We start from the raw sequence: 20,365 nt of genomic DNA, 5'->3' as shown, positions 1-20,365 counted from the left end.
CCATCATGATTTGTGTTTATTGCCTTAGCTTCAGAGACAGGTAAATTGTACTGGTATAAATCATATTTTATAGCTCTTTTGCCTGCATGCCATGAAATTCTGTGCAATTACAATCGGTAACTGTTGCTCACTTCTGAATTCCCAGCATAGGTAACTAGCACTAGTTTTCTACCTATAGACTCTAAACTGACTCCATCAGTTTGTATTCCATTCTCTCCCCTATAATTTTCATACTGCTCATATTGCCATATGGTCCAAGAGCCTTCCAGAAATACTTTATGGAATCACAGAATGGTAGAATGGTTTGGGTTAGAAGGGACCTTAAAGATCGTCTAGTTCCAACCCACCTGCGATAGGCAGGGATACTTCAGGTTACTGAAAGCCTCATCCAAACTGGCCTTGAACACCGCAGCTGTCACTTTTGTCACACGATTCATTTTCTCCTCTTTCTTAATGTATTGTTCAGGTTGGATATTTTTTGGTTTCTGTATTGAAATAAATAGGTGTAGGAGCCTTCCATTGGAAATGCAACACAAGAAAATCTTTGGTGATTTTCTCCATGTTCTGGATACAGTCTCTAGGAAAGCTATGTACTTACTTGGACAAATAGAAATAAAATTACTTCTTAAACTCACAGCACCAGGATTTTCTGGAAACGTTTAACTGACAGGTTTTTTTAATCATATTTGTAAGCAGTCGTAAAGAAGATAACATTGTCAGAATTTGAAAGTGAAATAATAGGAGACTGCCAACCCTTTCTGCTAATGCAATATTATCTCACATGACCATATAGGTTAGAAAAAAAAAGTGTTGGTAAGCATTCTTTTTGCTCTCTGATTCCTTTGTTTGAATTATTGTTGAAAATATATAACACCTCAGGAAATTATCATGACTTATACTGGCAATATTTTCCTTTGAAAATAACATGCTGCTGTGTTAATAATGTCAGAGTGCTGTAATCTCTTCAAAACACAAACACTGTTGGCCCAAGTCGGCTGAAGTAGCATCAGTGAAGCATCTTTTTCTGCTTTAATAGAAACCTTCCACAGCTTGGAATGGAATTGAGGTATGGACAGTACTTGGTCAAACAGATTGAACTTCTTCACATTACCGTTCTGTTGGACATGTTAGCTTAGCATGCTGGGTGCTGTACTGAGAGTGTTTGAATGTCACAGACCAAAGTGGATTGAGCCTGGCCAGACTCAATAGGCAGAGTAAGTCAGGGTCTGTACATACTCCTTGAGTTGCTTAATTCTGTAGGACGTTTATAGTCTCCGCCATGCCTCAAAGCAGCATGAAATAAAGCACACACAAAAAAAAAGTTTTGGGATTTCAGCAAGTGGACAACAGAGAGGAGTCAACTGGAAATTAAATGGGAGATAATGAACAGGGCGGTGACATTTCATAGATGCTCTTGGAAATGAAGATAGGTAAATGATGCAGTACAGCAGAGGGAACTAGCAGAATGCTTCCAACAGAGAAGTGATGTTGGTCAGAGTAATGATATATGTAAACAATCCTGGGTTGTGGTTTCAGCATTGCTAATTCCAGAGCTGTGCACAGCCCAGTCTCCCAGCAGTACTAAATTGATCTGGATCAGGTATGACCATGGTGTCACATTGCTCTCACATTGGCTTCTGCCTACGCTACAGAGTTTTTGTTCTGCCTCTGGAAGGACTGACAAGACAATACCTGATCTGGTTTTAATGTCTGCTGGTACAAAATTATCCCACCAACATTTTTTCTAAACAAATTTGAATTGGCAGAATGAGTTAAATTGCATTAGTGGTTTCCATTTGATGGCTGTGGCATATCTGATCGTTAATAGGAGGCCTACAGTCAGCTTTACTGTATTGTCAGATCATGGCATTTACAGCAGTTAATGGCTGTTGTTTTACTGTGTTGGTTAATGCTGGAGGGAGAGGTATTGGGGCAGTCTAGGTATGGAAGCAAGAGACCTAAACGAGGGTCTTAGCTGCATGGATGGATCAAAGGACTTTGTCTTAGAGATGCTATATAGAAGTCTAAAATTTAGATGTACCTTGGGTGCTAGGATCTACAAAGAGGTTTCATTCAGAGCTGACAGTTGATATACAAACTTGAGTGGCAGGTAGACTGGTGATGTTATCCACAGATATACATGAAGAAGATAGTAAGAGGCCTTTCAGAGAAGAGAAAGTACTGTGTTCTAGATCCGCTGAGCTTTAACATCCTGCTAGTCATCCATGTAAGAGGGAAAAAGGCTATGATTTGAGTTTGGGTAGAGAGAGATAGATCTGCCTCTTTCATCAGAGGTGTAACTCATCTGCAGAGAGGTGTTACTTGTATTTCAGATGAGATAACTCAGCAATAATGTGGGAGAATAAAAGAAAACCAAGGATAGAGCTCTGTGAGACTCTGTCAAAGAACACTTTGAAGGAAGGCTTAAATAGGTAAAAGGAAAAGATTTTAAGTGAAGCATGGTTGATAGTGTCTGGCCAGAGAGGATGAGGTTTAAATACTTTTTTCTGAGCTCTGATGAACCTTTGAATGGCTTTGGTTACTCCAGAGTGGAAATAGAGAAGTTTGGACACTGATAGTTGGTTGTCTATGGAATGAGTCTAGAAGTGAAACAGAGAGCAAGCAGTTATTAGAGAGGAAAGCGGGGATGACTCAAGGCTTTTATTGGTTTGTTTATACCTTTTTTTTTAATTTTTGAGGGGAAATAGAAACAAAAGGCAGGTAAACCAAGAAGACTATGTCATGTTTTAGCCATATCATTTTTAAAAATAATTTTGTTTGTTGACTTTATTCCCTCTAGTGGAAAGTAGATGGCTTCTGGGCTTTTCTCCTTTTGCTTACTAATTTCACAGACCAGAAAGGTGGGAAGAACAAGCATTGTTCTCTTGAACATCTCCCCATGGGCCTGTTCAGCTAAAGATATAGCTTTAACATGCAGCTGAGCCAATCTAGTGACTTGTGGCCACTGAAAGGTAGCTTTCTTTTTTGTGGCTCTGTGTTCTGTCCCTTTCTTTGTGCTGGTGCTGCTACTCATTGGACCTGCTTGTCTCTGGTTTTACTGAGTTCATTTGGCTCATGCAAATGCCCCAGTGAGTGCCAAAATCAGCACAGGCAAGTCAAGAGTGCCCAGCTGGGAGTGGAGTTTTGGGAGATGGGGGGTATTACCTTCTCAGCAGCCATGAACTGTGAGGCCAACTTATCGTGCCTTCTGGAACTGAACCACTGGGGTAAGTTAAGCAGCTCTTCAAGAGACGGAATTGTGAAATTCCTCTCTGTACCTACCTAAGCAATGAAAGAGTTGGCAATTAATGCAGAATTATGTTGTTGATGATGAATGTTAATACAACTCATCTCATGGGATCAATCTGGCAGCTCACAACTCTGAGAGCAGATTTTTCAGATTCTTTGCAAAACCTGCAGTCTCTGGCAGATCCCTGCAGTGAGTTACTGCTGATTCGTCTTTGGGGTTAGGATGTAGATCTGAGATCTGGCTCTATGGTGAGCTAGTTCAAGCAGTTAAACCAGAAGAAAACTTTTTTTTTTCTGTGCTAGCTTTCTGCTTGCTTAATTCCTTGAATCAATCTGGCACCAATGTTCACAGAAGTGAGGCAGTAGAGTAAGGGTAATCCTGGGTAGTCTACCTGGACTTTAGTAAAGCCTTTGAACACTGTTTCCCACAGCATTTTCCTGGAGAAACTGGCTGCTCGTGGCTTGGACAGGCATACTCTCTGCTGGATAAAAAAAAATTGCTGGATGGCTGGGCCCAAAGAGTTGTGGTGAATGGGGTTAAATCCACTTGGTGGCTGGTCACAAGTGGTATTCCCCAGGGCTCGGTGTTGGGGCCAGTTCTGTTTAATATCATTATCAATGATCTGGATGAGGAGATCGAGTGTACTCTCAGGAAGCTTGCCGATGACACCAAGTTGGGCAGGAGGGTTGATCTGTTTGAGGGTAGGGAGGCTCTGCAGAGGGATCTGGACAGGCTGGATTGATGGGCCGAGGCCAATTGGATGAGGTTTAACAAGGCTGAGTGCTGGGTCCTGCACTTTGGTCACAACAACCCCATGCAACGCTACAGGCTTGGGAAGAGAAGCTGGAAAGCTGCCTGGCAGAGAAGGTCCTGGGGGTGATGGTTGACAGCCAGCTGAATGTGAGTCAGCAGTGTGCCCAGGTGGCCAAGAAGGCCAACAACATCCTGGCTTGTATCAGGAATAGTGTGGCCAGCAGGAGCAGGGAAGTGATTGTGCCCCTGTACTTGGCACTGGTGAGGCCACAGCTTGAATAGTGTGCTCAGCTTTGGGCCCCTCAATACAGAAGGACATTGAGGTGCTGGAGTGTGTCTGCAGAAGAGCAACAACGCTGGTGAAGGGTCTGGAGAACAGGTCTTATGAGGAGCAGCTGAGGGAGCTGGGGTTGTTTAGTCTGGAGAAGAGGAGGCTGAGGGGAGACATTATCACCCCCTACAACTACCTGAAAGGAGGTTGTAGTGAGGTGGGTGTTGGTCTCTTCTTCCTAGTAGCAAGCGATAGGACGAGAGGAAATGGCCTCGAGATGCATCAGGAGAGGTTTAGATTGGATATTAGGAAAAATTTCTTTATTGAAAGGGTTATCAAACACTGGAAAAGGCTGCCCAGGAAAGTAGTTGAGTCACCACCCCTGGAGATATTTAAAAGTCATGTAGATGTGGTGCTTTGGGACTTGGTCTAGTGGTGGACTTGGCAGCGTCAGGTTAACAGTTGGACTTGATGACCTTAAAGGTCTTTTTCAACCTAAATGTTTCTATGAATGCCTATAGGTAGAAGGGGGAAGCAGAATTGCCTTTTCAACAGGCTTTAAACCTTCCGCCCACCTTGTTGCAGCGTGAACCTTCACCTTTAGGAGGTGGCTTCACGGTTGATTGATCTCATACTGACTTTTTGATGAAAGAAGCAGTCCTACTGCCTCCCTAGTATCAGCCCTGTTAAAACAAACCTTGCTCAAATTGACTTGTTTGAATATGTAGTCATGGGTTTACTAGCATCAACATGAGGAAGATAAATCACGTTAGGAGTTGAAATGTGAGTTTGGCTTTTATCTGTAGCTTAGGATGGGACCCCAAATGGAGTGTTGTTAATGGGCTAGTGGGGACTACACACAGCTCTCTACTCACTGTCTGCTAACAGCGATTTAAGTCTTGATTGGAGCCTCTTTCCTCTGATATTCCACAATCATTGATTTTCCTTTGAACACTGAGTCATTTACCCTAGTCTTCTCCCTGTTAAAGGAGATTATAATGTGATTATAAAAATATTTTTTTTCCTGTGATCAGCAGAACAAGTGAAGCCTGGTTTCCTGTGGACTTGTCCTGATGTGACTGCTGTGTGGGTTCTCTTACGTATGTTAAGCAGTGTCTGCACACGCTTACCATTTTATCAGTAACAACTTTATTAGGGTCTGTTTCATTGATTTGGCTTTGCATTTCACAGAAGTTACCTTTGTACAAATTTAGATGGAATTGGGCAATGCCTTAAACATGTTTTTTGGCAAGGAAAGGGGGGAAGAGAAGGGAACCCACAGGCAGAAGCACCAACAGACACTGTAAGTGCATATGCCTTCTTTCCCTAGGAAATCAGGCTTAGAAATGAGTCTTTTGACAGAGACCTCAGCAGAGATCTCAGATCAGGCTACAGGGGCAGAAAGAAAGAGAAATCTTGCTGTTTACCATGTAAAGGCTTCTAGGTACCTACTGCATTAGATTTTTCCTAAGTAAGGCTAAGCCAGCAGTTGGTGTTTGCTCACTCGGTTACCTTCTCATCTTCAGCAATGTCCCCATGAGGCTTTGGGAACTTGTTTTTTACCCAGGGTGCACTCATGCATCAGTTGCTTTCATTTATTTTTAATTTAACCTTTATACTTGAATAAATGGCTATGTAGGTAGTAAGACAAGCTGTTAGAGAGACTTTTGGTTTACAGGACTCTGTTTATGTCAGTGATGCCCTGAAAAATAGACTTTAAATGCAGCCAAGAATACAATCCTGTTATTGTAGAAAGGCTAGACTGTGGGTTCCCATTATATAGCACCTTCTCTGTGAGACTTTCACTGTGTAATAAATGCTGAGGTACTTTATTGGTCTTCTCTTTTGTAACTTTACACTAAACCCCTATTACCTTAGAAACTAAAATAAACAATTTGTAAAAGGAAAAATTGGCCTATTTCAGATTTCTGGGCGGATGCCAGTTTATTACAAATGGGTCGCAAAGTTAAAATGAAATTTGATGCTGTCAAAATGTCAGAGCAATTTAAAGTAATATTACATGTGGTTTCAGTGTCTGCTTCAAACAGGTGCAACTAGCCAGGATTCTAACAGCACAAAAATTGGGAAATACTGGGAATTGCAAAGGAATTGGAAGAAATTGGGTGCTCAGATCTTTTCCATTTGGGCTGGAAATTTGTTTGGATTTGACAACCTTGGCCTCAAGGCCTGGTGATGAGGGTAACCATGAACACGGCAGCTGGCTGTATAGTCATTGTCCATGTGTTACGGTGTCGCAGTTCTAATGTTCATACTTCATAGAATCATTAAGGCTGGAAAAGACCACTAAGATCATCAAGTCCAACTGTCAACCCAACACCACCATGCCTCCTAAACCATGTCCCAAAGTGCCACGTCTATACGTTTTTTGAACACCTCCAGGGATGGTGACTCCATCACCTCTCTGGGCAGCCTGTTCCAATGCCTGACCACTCTTTCAGTAAAGAAATTTTTCCTAATATCCAGTCTAAACCTCCCTTGACACAGCTTGAGGCCATTACCCCTCATCCTATCACTAGTAACTTGGGAGAAGAGACCAAATTGGGAGAAAAGACTATACTTGCTCCCCACATCCGAGCTTTGCTATAATTCTTTGTTAACCTCTTAATCCTTTCCACTTGATTTGTCCCTTCTTATTTTCTTCCAGTTTGCCACTTTGGAGAATTTGCTTTTTATTTTCAGCTCTGCCTTTTCTCTTTACCTTCTGTTCCCCCTGCTTTGCCTTCCCAGCGCCAAGGCCTCTGGCAGCCCTGTCGGGGCCCTGCTCCTGCCCCAGGCGGTGGGCAGCCACTGCTCCTGGCCAGCAACCCCCCTGCCTGCCCTGCAGCACCTGGGGCACAGCAACCCTGGGTGTACATACAGGCTGGGGAACACGAGGCTGGAGAGCAGCTCTGCAGAGAGGGACCTGGGAGTTCTGGTTGACGGCAAGTTGAACATGAGCCAAGTGTGCCCTGGCAGCCAAGAGGGCCAGCCGAGTCCTGGGGTGCATCAAGCCCTGCATTGCAGCCGGTCAAGGGAGGTGATTGTCGCGCTCTCCTCTGCACCAGTGCAGCCTCGCCTCGGGGGCTGCGTGCAGCTTTGGGTGCCACAGGACATTAAGGATATAAAGCTACTGGAGAGTGTCCAGAGGAGGGCCACGAAATTGGTGAAGGGTTTAGAGGGGAAACTGTATGAGGAGAGGCTTGAAGTCACTGTGTTTGTTCAGCCTGGAGAAGAGGAGACTGAGGAGAGACCTCATCGTGGTCTGCAGCTTCCTCACAAGGGTAGGAGGAGGAGGAGGAGGGCAGGTGCTGATCTCTTCTCTCTGGTGACCAATGACAGGACCTGAGAGAATGGCAGGGAGATGTGCCAGGGGAGGGTTAGGTAGGATATTAGGGAAAGGTTCTTTACTGAGAGGGTGGTGGAGCCCTGGAACAGACTCCCCACGGAGGTGGTCACGGCACCAAGCCTGACGACGTTCAAGCAGCACTTGGACAACACCCTCAGAGACATGGTGTTAATTTGGGGTTGTCCCATGCAGGTACAGGAGTTGGACTCCATGGTCCTTGAGGGTCCCTTCCAACTCAGGACACTCTATGATGTTGCCCGCCTGCTCCGTGGCACCCTCTGGCTGCTGGGGGCTCCCACCAGCCAGCCACCATGGGCTCATGGAGCCTTCCTAAGGGCCAACAGCAACCCACTTTTTCACTTCAAAAACCTTCTACAGGGAGCTCGCTTTTCAATATTTTCATTAATATTTGATACCACAGTATTATTTTTGAGGCGGTGTCCCTCGGCTGAAGGTACGTTAGCGCCTGTTTGGGCCCTGCCGTACAACATGGCGGCGCCCAGCGCCCGCTCGCACTGCCGGGAAGGAGGAAGCGTCCTTCGCTCTAAGGCTCCCGGTGTGCGCGGCGACCTCCCGGCGGGGTGTTCCCGCTGCCGGAGACAGCCGTACCGCAGAGACGAAGGTATCGGGCGGGCCGGCCGGCAGCGGCCGCCCCGGCGGGGCGCCCCTGGGCTGGGCGGTGGCGTGGTAGGGGCCGGGCGGGGAGGCGTTGTTTCGCGCATCCCGGCGGCGGGCCGCGCCGGCGGGTGTCCAAGGCTGCGCAGTGCGGTGGGGCTGTGGCCTTCCAGGCCGGGCTCTGGGGAACTCCGCCCGCCCCCCGGGGCGAAGGGGGGCCCCGGCCGGCCCCCATCCCGCCTCCATGGCCAAAACCAGACGAGCTTCCGGCCGTTCCCCGGTTCCCAAAGAGGGGTCTCCCCAAGTGCCACAGAGGTAGCGGGTGTTGCACCGCGGGGAGAGGCCGTAGGCGCGGGCGGCCCTCCTTGCTTTCGGTCTTCTCGCCCCGTTCGGGCAGCGACAGTAAATGACCCGCTGCTTGGCCAGCGCCGGGGCGGGCGGCGGTGCCGTGCCCTGGATGCTGTTGGCGGCTGTGCCGGGCTGGGGTAGTGGTACCGGCACCTCAGCTCCTGTTCCCCCTGCTCGCGTCGTAGGGCGCGTAAGGGCAGACCCTCACAGACGGCGCCGGTGGGCTGGGAGAGGGGTTGCAGGGCAGGGCTGATTTCAGTTTGCTGAAGGGAAGTTAAGCTTTTGTGTGACGGAGGGAAGGCGATTTATAAATAGGTACTGCTTCTTTAGGGCTTTTCAATGCCTGAAGAGCTTTTGACCTTATGGATGCGAATATAATGGACAATGCCTTTTATTTACTAATGCATGAATGGGCATGCTTATTCTGTAGTAATTTCATCTTGTCCTTGTTTATCCTGATTTGGTCCCAGACTGAGCTACAAGATGTTGATAATAACCCTGGTTAGTTTATTTTTGGAATATCAAAGTTTGTGGAAGCACCCGGTTGCACCAGTAAAAATCAATGAATTCCCTTTAAGGTGGTTGGTGGTGTGACCAGCAGCAGCATTCAGGCTCCTGTTACTGCCCAACCCACCACTGCAGCAGTCTGTCCCCTGGGCCCCACGCTATCAAAGCGGGACCCAGCCCTTCTGTCAGGATCGCAAGTTGCGGCTAGACCCTTGTTATGGTACCATTGGGTGTATTTAATACCTCTAAACACATTTCATTAAGTTGTCTTTAATTTCCACCTCTCTCATTTTTCTTTGCAGGCCATGATAAAATCCTACAATGGCATTTTGAGTGGGTAAAGTGAAAGGGGGAGAAGGGAAATACAAAAATGCCCAAGCAAACAGCAGTGACAGTTACTTTGGCGGCCCTGCTGGGTGTTGCTGTGGGGGGCCTGGTTTTGTGGAAAGCAGCCCAGCGTCGGAAAGGAAAAGCATGCTGTAGTAGTCAGCAAGAGGAAGCAGTTTTAAACTCGGGAGATGAGAAACTGATAAAGGCAGAGGATAAGGAGGTACTTTCCTTCTTCAGATCTTCCACCTTTTCTTGGGTAGAGAGGACCCTTGGTGCAGACATAGTGATAGTTTCAGAGCAGGAGGAGTGGGATTGTGTTGAACCCTTGCTGAAGAAGGAGCTGGAGAAGTGGCCAGTGCTTGGAGTTGATTGTGAGTGGGTGAGTGATCAAGAAACGCCTTTCCTTTAGATTGCAAATTGCAGCGGGAAATCATTGAACGTTGAGTGATCCTTTGCTTAAATGGATACTACAGGACTGACTCTTGAAACTGCCTGTGTGATTATCTGTCATGACGGCAGTGAAGTAGCTGCTAATTTTGATCGTTCTCACGTTTAAGTGTGTTGACTATAAGTTCTTAATTCACTAGTTGTATTTGTTTACTGAACTCCTGTGATAAATCGACTATACTAAACATAGTGATAATTGTTTGGCTAAATATAGCATTATATGTTTTGTATGATATCTCTTTAAAGGTGATTGACTAGAAGTAGCCTGGATTTACACTGTTTTTAATCCAGCTACATACTTAAGAAACAATTTCTTCAGAATAATAAACCCAAAAAGGAGGGGAACACTGGTGTGTAGATATAACTCACTGGGACTACCAGAAAGCGAAAGTTCATCTTCCGCTTGTATGTTTGCTTGTGTGAACTCTCAAAACAGGCTTTGATTAATTTATAAAGTCTGGCTTCTCCATCATTTTGGCTGGAAATTTTTTCACCCCACAGTCATTGATATAAGCCACAGCTAAACAATGTGTTTGCCATAAACTTTTATGTAGTGGATGGCTTTGTACCGATGTGGGTTAAGAAATGTGTCTGATTGCTTCCCCCAGCTCAGCTGTGAGGGGGAAGGGTGAAAGGGGGACAGTTTCTCTTGTAGGAGCGTGGCAAACAGCAGCTTGGGGACAGTAATACTGTGAAACAGATCACAAAATTTGCAGTAACATTTGAGAGACACGTTACAATACTTGACTGTATAAACTGATAGGTGTTTCCTGTGTTCAGTGGCGTTTTTTAGAATTTGTTCCAGCTCCAGTATTGCTAATAATACTGTAACCCAGACTCCGATTTTTGTCGTTATTTCAGGTATCTGTGGAGGGAAAAGCAAATCCTGTGTCCCTTCTACAGATGGCTTCTTCCAGTGGTCTCTGCGTTCTTGTTCGGTTGCCCAGGCTTGTTGCCAGTGGACACACCATCCCAAAGACCCTGTTGGACATCATGGCGGATAGCGCTGTGTTGAAAGTTGGGGTAGGGTGCTGGGAAGATGCTTGCAAGTTACTTCATGATTATAGTCTTCCAGTCAAAGGGAGTGTGGATCTCCGGTATTTAGCCATGAGACAGCGGTGAGTGTCTGAAGACAGAGGAAGCTCTGTTTGAGGCATCATTTGAGTTGGAAATATTTTTAAAGTAATTTGCATATGCTGAATGATACCAGGCAGGTAGGTCTGGAGTTCTCAGGGTGGTTTTAGAGCATGGGCATTGGCAGCTGCAGCCCAAGGACATGTCATGCTTCTGTGCTGTGGTCTTAAGGGAAATGAAATCTTCATAAAGATTTCATATGCTCATTGTGCCTGTTAGTCTTCTCGTGCAACACCGATATGGACTTTTCTGAGTATCATACTTCAGCTTGCAAGAAGTCCAGGCACAGTGAGAATGATCGCCATGTCAGCAGATGTTTGAATACACTGCCTAGAAGTATGGGATAAATGTGCCAGGAGCACTTAATTGGAACTGTTGAATTACAGGTTTTCTTGAAAATTACTAAAATACACTAGCTCTAATTTTCTCTTCTAATAACAATGCTTCCATTAAAAGGTTACAATCATGATGTCATTTTCTCATCCTTCATTCATCCTAAAATAAAATGTTTTACTTGGGAATATTCTTCACGTACAATATATGTATGCCTGGGTGTCTTGTTAGTCATCTGGGGCGTGGATTTGCTGACCTGACAGTGCCTTTTTATCAATGAGGATGGACTAATTGTCTCTAGTGGCCAGGGTTCCTCTGAGTCATTCCTGGCTCTCATGCTCCTCATGAATCCCTGCGGCAAGCGGTCCATCACTCTATGATAGACCTCTTCATTTCAGAAGTGGGTAGTTCAGGGCCAAACGCTTCAGCCTTAAATGTTACCAACTCCCAGCCTTGCCTGTTTTCTATATTGCAGGCACCAGATAATTACTAAATCTAGAAAGGACACTTTAGGGGAGGGGAGGGAGAGGGCCTGTAAAGCTGACAGGCAGCTGTATGCTGCTTGAGTGGGAGTCATGCATCATGTACATTATATTCTGGTAGGTTCGGGGCATGTGAGACCATCAAAATTTACATGGGTGTATTGTTTTGTTTTTAATGTTTGTTTCACTTTCTTTGTTAAACTGAAGGAAGGATCTACTTCACAGCTGCCTTAGCCTTAAGTCTTTAGCTGAAAAAGTCCTGAACTGCTCGCTTGACAAGTCTCCTCATGTGCGTTGCAGCAACTGGGAGGCAGAAGAACTGACACAAGATCAGGTGTGTCTTCAAATTAGTGTTTTGGGAGGAAAAGGAACCTTCTTAGTACAGAAGAGATATTGCAATAGGGAGATCTGAGCTTTCTTTGAGTTTTGCTTCAAAGCCTTGTATGTGACTGTGGTCTAAAGTTAATTTCAGACTCTTTGCCCGCATTTGCTCTTTTTCCATGGAGATAATTTTCTGTTACTCTCCCTGGATTCTTGACCCTTGTTTTCCTTTAATCCTGAAAGGTCTATAAGGCAAGATCCCTTGAAGAAGTGTTTGTGCACCCAAACCCTCACTTTATTATTTTCTTTCCTTCAATCTATAGCAGTCAGTGCAATATAAGAAAGAGACCCTGGAAACCTTGTTCACTATCTTTAGACCATTATGATTTCCCTGATTGATCACTTTCTTTACAGTTATGCTGCAGGTATCTACAAAATCAATGACCGGTAGAGGGAGTGACAGGATAAATAACCATGCTGAATATTTGTAGACAGTGTATCAAAAGGGAGGGTTTGGTTTTGGTTTGGTTTTTCTTTTTTTTTTAGTTAGGGAGGGCTTGGTGGGGCAGAAGGGTGTCTGAGGCCTGGCTGACCTGAATTTTTTTCAGTCCCTTGCAGTCCCATGAGTATTTCAAGTCTGATCCTAAAAACGTGGGATGTGGTGGTGTTATGAAAGTGTCACTCAGATGCCAGAACTTTGCATGAACTTCAAAAGAAAATAAATCCAGCTTCTGGCTTTACTGTAGGAAGTGTTAAAGACTGATAATGTTTGGCAGTGTTTGCTGTTTGTCAGTATCTCAATGTCTATACTTTTCTGCAGGTTCTCTATGCTGCTAGGGATGCCCAGGTCTCAGTGGCTCTGTTCCTCCATTTGCTGGGATTTGCCAGCCTCTCTGCTACATCCGAAGGTGAAAACTCTATTGCTGCTTGGGAAAAAGCTCTGGGTAAATGCCGGGGCTTGGTGGATGTCCCATTTAGAGGAAGAAGGAGTGGCAACGCAGGAGAGGAGAAGAGTGGAGAGGGACATTCCCCTCAGAAAACAAGGAATCGGAGATCTTCGATGAACGGCCAGCTCTCTGGCAGTCAGCAAGTGAGAGATCCTCGGAGGCAGAAGCGAAAGCCTCTGGGTGTGGGATATTCTGCAAGGTTAGTCTATGAGCACATTTTACTCCTTGTGCCACAGGTGGAAAACTTTGAATGACACCTCATGCTCTACTCATTAAACAAAGTGGATAAGATGAGCTAGGAAAGGACCTAACAGTCATGGGAGCCAGATCCTGTTTCTGTTTTCTGCATTTCCCTCTAGTAGTGTTGAAAGTAGGGGCAGCACTTGGATCTGTACTAGGTCATGAGCAGGTTGAGGGGTTGTCTTCAGCTTTTGCCCTTCCTTCCCCTATGGAGACATTAGCTGGAGAGCAGAGGCCCAGCAGGAGGCAGTTGGCTGTCCACGTGGCATTTACTGCCCAAACAGCTGTGCTGTGTCTCCTCCAGGGAGAAGGTGGCAACTGCATAGAGCTTGTCCCGTGAGCAGGATCTGCCTCATGGACTGCTGTTTGTACTGTGCTGCCCCAGGTCACTGTGGCCGCAGAGATGTCAGGGTACTGAGCAGAGCTGAAAGCTAAGGTTAGGAGGGGTGAGAGAGGTTATGTGAGGTGCCAGAGGGCACAGGAAGGAAAAGTCTGTGGCAGCGTCAAAGCATTACGCTTCTGTGTCGGCCAGGGAGAGAGAGGAGGGAATGGTACTACTTTTGCCTTGCAGGGGCAGATGTTGCTGGATTCAGGATCCCTGTCCCACAGGCAATTTTTGTGGAGCAAATCCTAAATACTTATGGCCTTTTGCTAATGAAAGTTCAGTTGTTTTTAAATCAAACCAAGTTGGAGAAGTCTCCTTAAGCTCAGTGCAGTGGAAGTTGTGGAGAGCTAGTATGTTTGGTTTTGTTCAGATACAATCTAATAAAATTAATCACATGGATGTAGGAACTAAAATTGTCTGTAATCACCATCTGGAAAGAAAACCAGTAATTTTAGTATTTGTTTCCTGCTTTTCAAGTTTATTGGATTGGCAATGAAGACATTAATGCAGCCAATAACATTGGTTTCATTAGCAGTCATTAACAGTATTGTGTTGTACACAGTAAGTCCCTTCAGATTTCTTTTTTTCCAGTTGGAGCCTGTGTCATACAAAACAGAAGGACTGTACCTCATGGGAGGATTAAAATTTAAACAAAATTGCAGTCCAAGCTAAATTGAGATCTCCTGTGTTTGTTTGTTTCTTTATTGGTTTTAACCATGCTCCACTTCATGAGCAATCTGTACACTCACTTTTTTTCACAATATCTCCAGCAGTCTGGCTCTGGTCTGTAATAAGACTGGATGTGATCTCAGAAGTCCTTTTCCACTCTTCCTTTCTTTAAGCCTGTTTAGTTTTAATGTTTATTCATTTAGAGTTGCACAGTACTTGAATTATCATGGCGTTTTGAGCTGAACTGCTGATGTTCCGTGGAAGAAGACCTACTGTTTTGCTGGGTTTTTTTCCCCCATGGACCTCAGAAGACATCCTTTTGTCAATTACATAGCCTGTGAATCAAGCTTTTTAGCTCTGCTCAGTGATCTTGCTGGAAAGAAAGGAAACATTTCCACAGCATATTGTGGCAAGTCTGTATCCTTGACCAGTTCTTCCCAGGTGTTCCCCAAGCCCAGCCTGCTCTGCTCTTCAGTTTGTTTGAAGGAGGTTGGCAGAGTAAGGGAATGTTTTCTGCAAAACAGAGCCCTTCCACACGCTGCCACAAACCACCGGGGGCTGCTCAAGCAGGACTTTTTGCCACTGGCTAAGTTCAAGTGCGTGTGTTTCGGAGGGCCTCAGCTCAGCTTCCTTGTTCCCATTGACTCACATCTTTGGGTTCCCAGGGAGGGCTTCAAGAGCTTTTTTGTAGTATTTCTCTTGGATGAATGAAGTAATTGCTGTTTACACTAAGTTTTAGAAAAGTTGTCTTAATAAAACATTAAAATATGGGCTTGCCTGTAAGTTGACAGTCTCTTTTAGCTTACTTAGCTCATCATCCTTCTTGACTCTGATTCCCTTTTGTTTTCTAATGTATTTTTTTTAAATGCTGTCATCATCAATGGCATTTATTGAAAACTGAGATTCAGAGTTACAATTCTGTTGGCAGCAGGAGAGCAATGATACCTTACAGTCAGCTGGTGAACCCCAGGTAAATTTTTAGATGTTCTGCTTCCCTTAGCAGCAGCCTGTGCAGTGCTCAGCAGCCTTCAATGTGTGTTTAGGGACACTCCTGTGATTTGGAGGAGGCTGCATGAATTGCAGTGTGGAACGAGTGGCTATAGTGAGCTGTGTTTTTGTGGTATGATATTATAGTTGCTGTAATGCTGCTGTTTCACAGAAAATCTCCACTGTATGACAACTGCTTCCTGCACGCACCAGACGGACAGCCCCTGTGCACTTGTGATCGCAAGAAGGCTCAGTGGTATCTGGACAAGAGGATTGGAGGTGAGCATACCAGTTTTCTGTTGGTATTTGAAATACAGAGCTTTTGGGTTTTTTTGCCTTGTTTCTTAGATAACTGGGCATAAATTTTTGGTATCCTTTCTTATTGGAAATGCTGTTTGGGATTCACTAGGGTGACTCCTATGTTTTAGCATTGTTATTTTAGCTTTCAATTAAAAATTTCTCTTGAATATTCTTTATTTGCCTTTACTCTTTCAGAGCTAGTTAGCACAGAGCCATTCATTGTGAAGCTGCGCTTTGAGCCTTCAGGACGTCCTGAGTCTCAAGTTGATTATTATCTGACTATTAAAGAGAACCTGTGTGTTGTATGTGGCAAGCGAGAGTCCTATATCCGGTGAGTTTAGTGGGATAGGAGAAAAATGCATCTTTTAAAACAGGACTGAGGACTGGATCTAGTTTGACATCCAGAAGCTTGGTTAGTAGCCTGAAACATCAAGCTTGTTCGCATCCTGGATGTGCTATCACTGTTTGAATGCTCTGTAGTTGTATATGTCTTGGTAAGTTTGATGTTGAACAGGCCAACCTTCCCTGTTCTTCCAGAGATAGGAGGTATCGGTCCTTGGAGAGAAAAACATGTATGCAACATGTATGTGCTGCAGTTTCACAGTGGGCAGCAGTATGCCAGCACACACTGTTCTGATGGCATGCCCTTCTGAAAATAGCAGTACTATTCCTTCCACTACTTAATTCTTATATTCTTGAAAGGTTTAGGTGAGCCTGAAGCCCACGAGGTCACAAAGGGTGAGATTTTTGTCTTTGCAGCTGTTACTGTTTAGTGAAGAGCTATGCTTCTCATAGTGCATTGCTTTAATTTTTTTTTACTCTAAGCAACAACTAAAACATCGGTGTGTTATCAACATTATTCTCATATGAAATGCAAAACACAGCACTATACCAGCTACTAGGAAGAAAATTAGCTCTATCCCAGCCAAAAACAGGACAGAATGAATCACTTTTGTTTGTTTGTCTGGTTGGTTTTTTTTAGTTGAAAGCACTGAATTTTTGGAAGGGGACTAAAAAGACAAATGCAGAAAACCTGTGGAGAGAAGTACAAGTAAAAAGAAGTTGCAGAACCTATTGCTGCACTGAGGGTTTTGACCCTGGTGATCTTTGTTTTCCTGTACTTTTAGTATTGGTTGACCCTTTGTAGGCCAGAAAGAGGAGGAACTGATAAACAGTAGCTCCAGGCAAATGTAATGAGCTGGCTGGTTTGTCTTCCTTAGGAAGAACATTGTTCCTCATGAATACCGAAGACACTTCCCCATCCAGATGAAGGACCACAACTCTCATGACGTTCTGCTGCTCTGCACGTCCTGCCATGCCATCTCCAATTACTATGACAACCATCTCAAGCAGCAGCTGGCTGAGGAGTTTGGTGCCCCCATGGGCTCCGAGGAAGGCGTGCGTCTGCTAGAGGACCCTCTGCGCAGGCAAGTGCGCTCGGGTGCACGAGCTCTGCTGAATGCAGACAGCCTGCCTGACCCCCGAAGGGCAGAACTTCTGCAAAGCATCAAGGACTTCTTTAACACAGAGGCAGTCACCCCAGAGATGCTCCAGGAAGCAGCTGGTCTGGAAACCAGGTATAACAAGCTGTAACATTTTAGTCATTTATGTTGGCACATATGTTCAACAAAAAACTGTCTACACACAGAGCCTTGGATAAATATTACTGCAGCAAAATAAAAGAAAATCCAGGATTTGCAGAGCTGAGGATCACACATGCTGAATTCCACCCCCCCACCCCCCAGCTTTTTAATGAAAGTAAGACAAAACCTGTTGCTGGTCTCCTTGGGATTTTCATGTATCTTACCTAAAATAATCATGTCAAGTTAAGGAATGTCTGAATTTGAGACAACTAGAAGTTGATCTGCACAGGAAAAATGAGCCTCTGAAAGTGTAACTTCATCACTTTTATAAGCCTGCAGAGTCTGGATTTATAGTAGTTTGATACATTTAACTAGAAAGCAAGGATAAGAAGATAATTGTCTCTGCTGTAGCTTAAGTCTCTAAACAGACAAGCACACTCTGCATTTCTTACTGTGTTTTTGTTTCTGTCTACTGCCTTCTCCCCTCAACCCAGCAGTGGTCTGTGAATTGCAGCTCTTGTTTCTTCCCCTCTTTCCCTTTCCCTTCCATCTATCTTCCATTCTTGCTCTCCATCTTCCCCTCCACTATTTTATACTTCTTTTGAAGGACAGATCAGGGAGGAAGACTGAAAGACAATAATATCAGAAGTCTCCTCTCCCTCTTTCTCAAAGCCTCCTCAAATATCTTAACTAGTTTCTGGTCTCTGTCTGCATGAAGTCAGTATTTTCTCCTTGTTAGGCTCACTGTGGTTTGTAATATGCTAATGTAACTCAGAACCTATCCAGGCAGGGAATTCAGTGGCAGGATCAGGGCTCTGGAGTGTCATATGTTCTTACTGTGAGAAATTTGCAGTCTGTCTCCTGAGGAGCTTTTAATGGTCCTTGAGAGCTTTGTTTAGAATTGCTATAAAAAAAGAACACTTTCTCAGTTCAAAGAAATCAGCTTCCCAGCGTAACTGTGTTCCAGAGAGCAATCTGTCATTGAAGCAAAGCTTAAAACTCTCCCTCCTGGTTAGCTTACCATGTGTCTGTAATTAAACTCTGCAGTTGAAAGTATCTTCGGTGTCTTGCTGTTCATTGCAGACTGGTCTAAAGTCTGACAGCGGACTGGTGTGAAAATAAATTCTGCTTCTGTCCTGGCAGGATCTGCAACGAGAGCTACATACCACATGGACTGAAGGTGGTGCAGTGTTTTGCTAAAGGAGGCCTGCGCTCCCTTATGCAGTTAGAGAGACGCTGGCGGCAGCATTTCTTGGACAGCATGCAGCCCAAGCATCTCCCAGAGCAATGGTCAGTGGACCATAACCACTTGAAGCTGATCCGAAAGTATGGGGAGGATCTTCAGATTGAGCTGTCATGAGACTAACTTCCTCGACTCTAGGTAGTGTCTAATGGACATATGTAACTGAAGGTGGAAGGACTGTTTTTATTTCTATGTCTCCCCTAACATCTAGGCCTGGGTTTGCAAACAGGCAGCAGTGGATCTGCCAGATTTGGCATTTTATAGAGTTAAATCTGTTGACTTGAATTTTCAAGTGGTTTGGAATTTTTAATCCTAGTCTGTCACTGACTAGTTTGGTGCAAGAGTGATATGCTAAGGGAACTGGTCTTTTCAAACTGACTATGGAGAGTTATTCTCTACCCCCTAGGATGACTGATGCCTCCAGACCATCTCTCTTAACACAGAGCACAATATATGAACATTGCCAGGTTTTTGAACAGATACATCTGCACCCTTAGCTGAACCTTGAGAGTCTCCTGATAAAAGTCTTTGCTTTCACTGCAGTTGTACTCATATGCGTTCTTCTCAGAGAAGACTCCCTGCCAGAGAGAGATTCCTTGTTTGGAAGTGGCAAGAAACCTTACCTTTTTTTTGCAGCTTCTGAGCTATATCAGCATCGCAGTATAGGCCTCAGTGAGTTTCCTGGTAGCAGGTGCCTGATGAGAAGTGACACACTCTGACACTAGCAGTATGGAAGCACCCACATCAAGTCTTTTCTTAAACATCTTCCAGCAACACACAGTCTATAAAAAAATGTTATTTCCTACTTCCACTTGTTTATCATGACTTCCACTTGTTTATCATCAGGCTGAAATGGGGTCAGGTGTCTTAAAAGGAATGAGAGGAAAAAAATTTTATTTAAAGACCAGCATCTTTTAACAGATCAGACCACATGTGGCAGAAAACTGGAGAATCTGGTGTTCTGTTCCTGGATTTGATCTGTGTGGTTGTGAGCAGGTCATACTCTTTCCATGCCTGTTTCCCTGTCTCTAAAATGAGACTAATAATACTTAATCTATCTCACAAGGGTGTTGTGGGGCTTAATTAATTTGTGTTTTTGTAAAATGCTTTGAAAATATAAGCTAGCGTGTGCTAATTGTTACTGTTTTTTAAAATGTGCTGCTGTCTGACTTCCTTAAATATTCCTGTTTTTTTGCCTGGTTCTAGACCTTAGATAAATATAACTTTTTTAAAATACATACCCCTTTCTGTGAAATTGCTTTAGATGATTTTGATTGTGTGAGATGAGTGTGCTTCTCCCAAATGATGAAGCTATGCTCAACTTTTATACGTCTCTGTAAAGAAGTTTCAGTAAAACCCTGAAATCATGCTTCACGCTACTGTGTATAGTGCAGTTGACCTGTATTTTATTATAATATTTGGGCAGAACCATGGACCTGCTGTGATTGTGGCTGAAACTCTCCCTTATCAGATAATTCAGGAAATTTCACAGGCCAGGGGTGAAAAACCTGTTTGTAACAGAGACTGTTTGAGATAAGTAGGAGCCATGGAGAAATGGTACATTAATGCCATCCCAGAGGAGCTGCAGTAGCAGCCTGAGCACAAGTAATCAAAGATTCGTGATGAATACTACTTATCACAGAGCTGCAAATGAGACCATTTTCATTATAAGGGCAATTTTATTCCTTTCCTGTACCACTGACAGGTCTTAACAAAAACTGATCTACCCAAATATGCTCTGTCTCTGTGCTCATTCACGCAGCTGATTGTAATCTCAGCAAGAACCTCCTGTCTACAGCAGCAGCTTGGCTATAACTATTTCTCTGAAAAGCATTTTGAGCATGTGTTCTGATAGTGCTATCTCCTGTCTTTAA

At 44.4% G+C, this 20,365-nt stretch overlaps 1 protein-coding gene across 5 annotated transcripts; it reads left to right on the top strand.

Annotated features, from left to right (window-relative positions):
- The first annotated feature begins 8,163 nt into the window (after nucleotides 1–8,163).
- EXD2 (exonuclease 3'-5' domain containing 2) lies at nucleotides 8,164–19,875 on the top strand. 5 transcript variants are annotated; one of them, XM_075103113.1, is made up of 9 exons: nucleotides 8,164–8,242; nucleotides 9,393–9,799; nucleotides 10,729–10,985; nucleotides 12,024–12,150; nucleotides 12,958–13,283; nucleotides 15,538–15,644; nucleotides 15,861–15,996; nucleotides 16,886–17,242; nucleotides 18,392–19,875. In XM_075103113.1, exons 2-9 carry the CDS (start codon nucleotides 9,461–9,463, stop codon nucleotides 18,606–18,608), a joined length of 1,866 nt encoding a protein of 621 aa, XP_074959214.1. In that variant the 5' UTR covers nucleotides 8,164–8,242; nucleotides 9,393–9,460; the 3' UTR covers nucleotides 18,609–19,875. The 5 variants fall into 5 exon arrangements, with proteins under 5 accessions (XP_074959214.1, XP_074959217.1, XP_074959216.1 ...); XM_075103116.1 differs by having other exon boundaries at nucleotides 8,233–8,307; nucleotides 9,658–9,799; XM_075103115.1 differs by having other exon boundaries at nucleotides 8,233–8,307.
- The last annotated feature ends 490 nt before the right edge of the window (nucleotides 19,876–20,365 follow it).

Source organism: Phalacrocorax aristotelis, chromosome 9, assembly GCF_949628215.1.
Source record: "Phalacrocorax aristotelis chromosome 9, bGulAri2.1, whole genome shotgun sequence".
Classification (NCBI taxonomy): domain Eukaryota; kingdom Metazoa; phylum Chordata; class Aves; order Suliformes; family Phalacrocoracidae; genus Phalacrocorax; species Phalacrocorax aristotelis.
The sequence above is the reverse complement of the archived record's forward strand: the minus strand, read 5'-3'. Positions and strand labels throughout refer to the sequence as shown.

Excerpts from the sequence above, each read along its gene's own strand:
- EXD2 (XM_075103113.1), top strand. The coding sequence starts at position 9,461 with ATGCCCAAGCAAACAGCAGTGACAGTTACTTTGGCGGCCCTGCTGGGT. Across the intron at positions 10,986-12,023 it reads TATTTAGCCATGAGACAGCG|GAAGGATCTACTTCACAGCT; the intron begins GTGAGTGTCTGA and ends GTTAAACTGAAG. Across the intron at positions 13,284-15,537 it reads GGTGTGGGATATTCTGCAAG|AAAATCTCCACTGTATGACA; the intron begins GTTAGTCTATGA and ends GCTGTTTCACAG.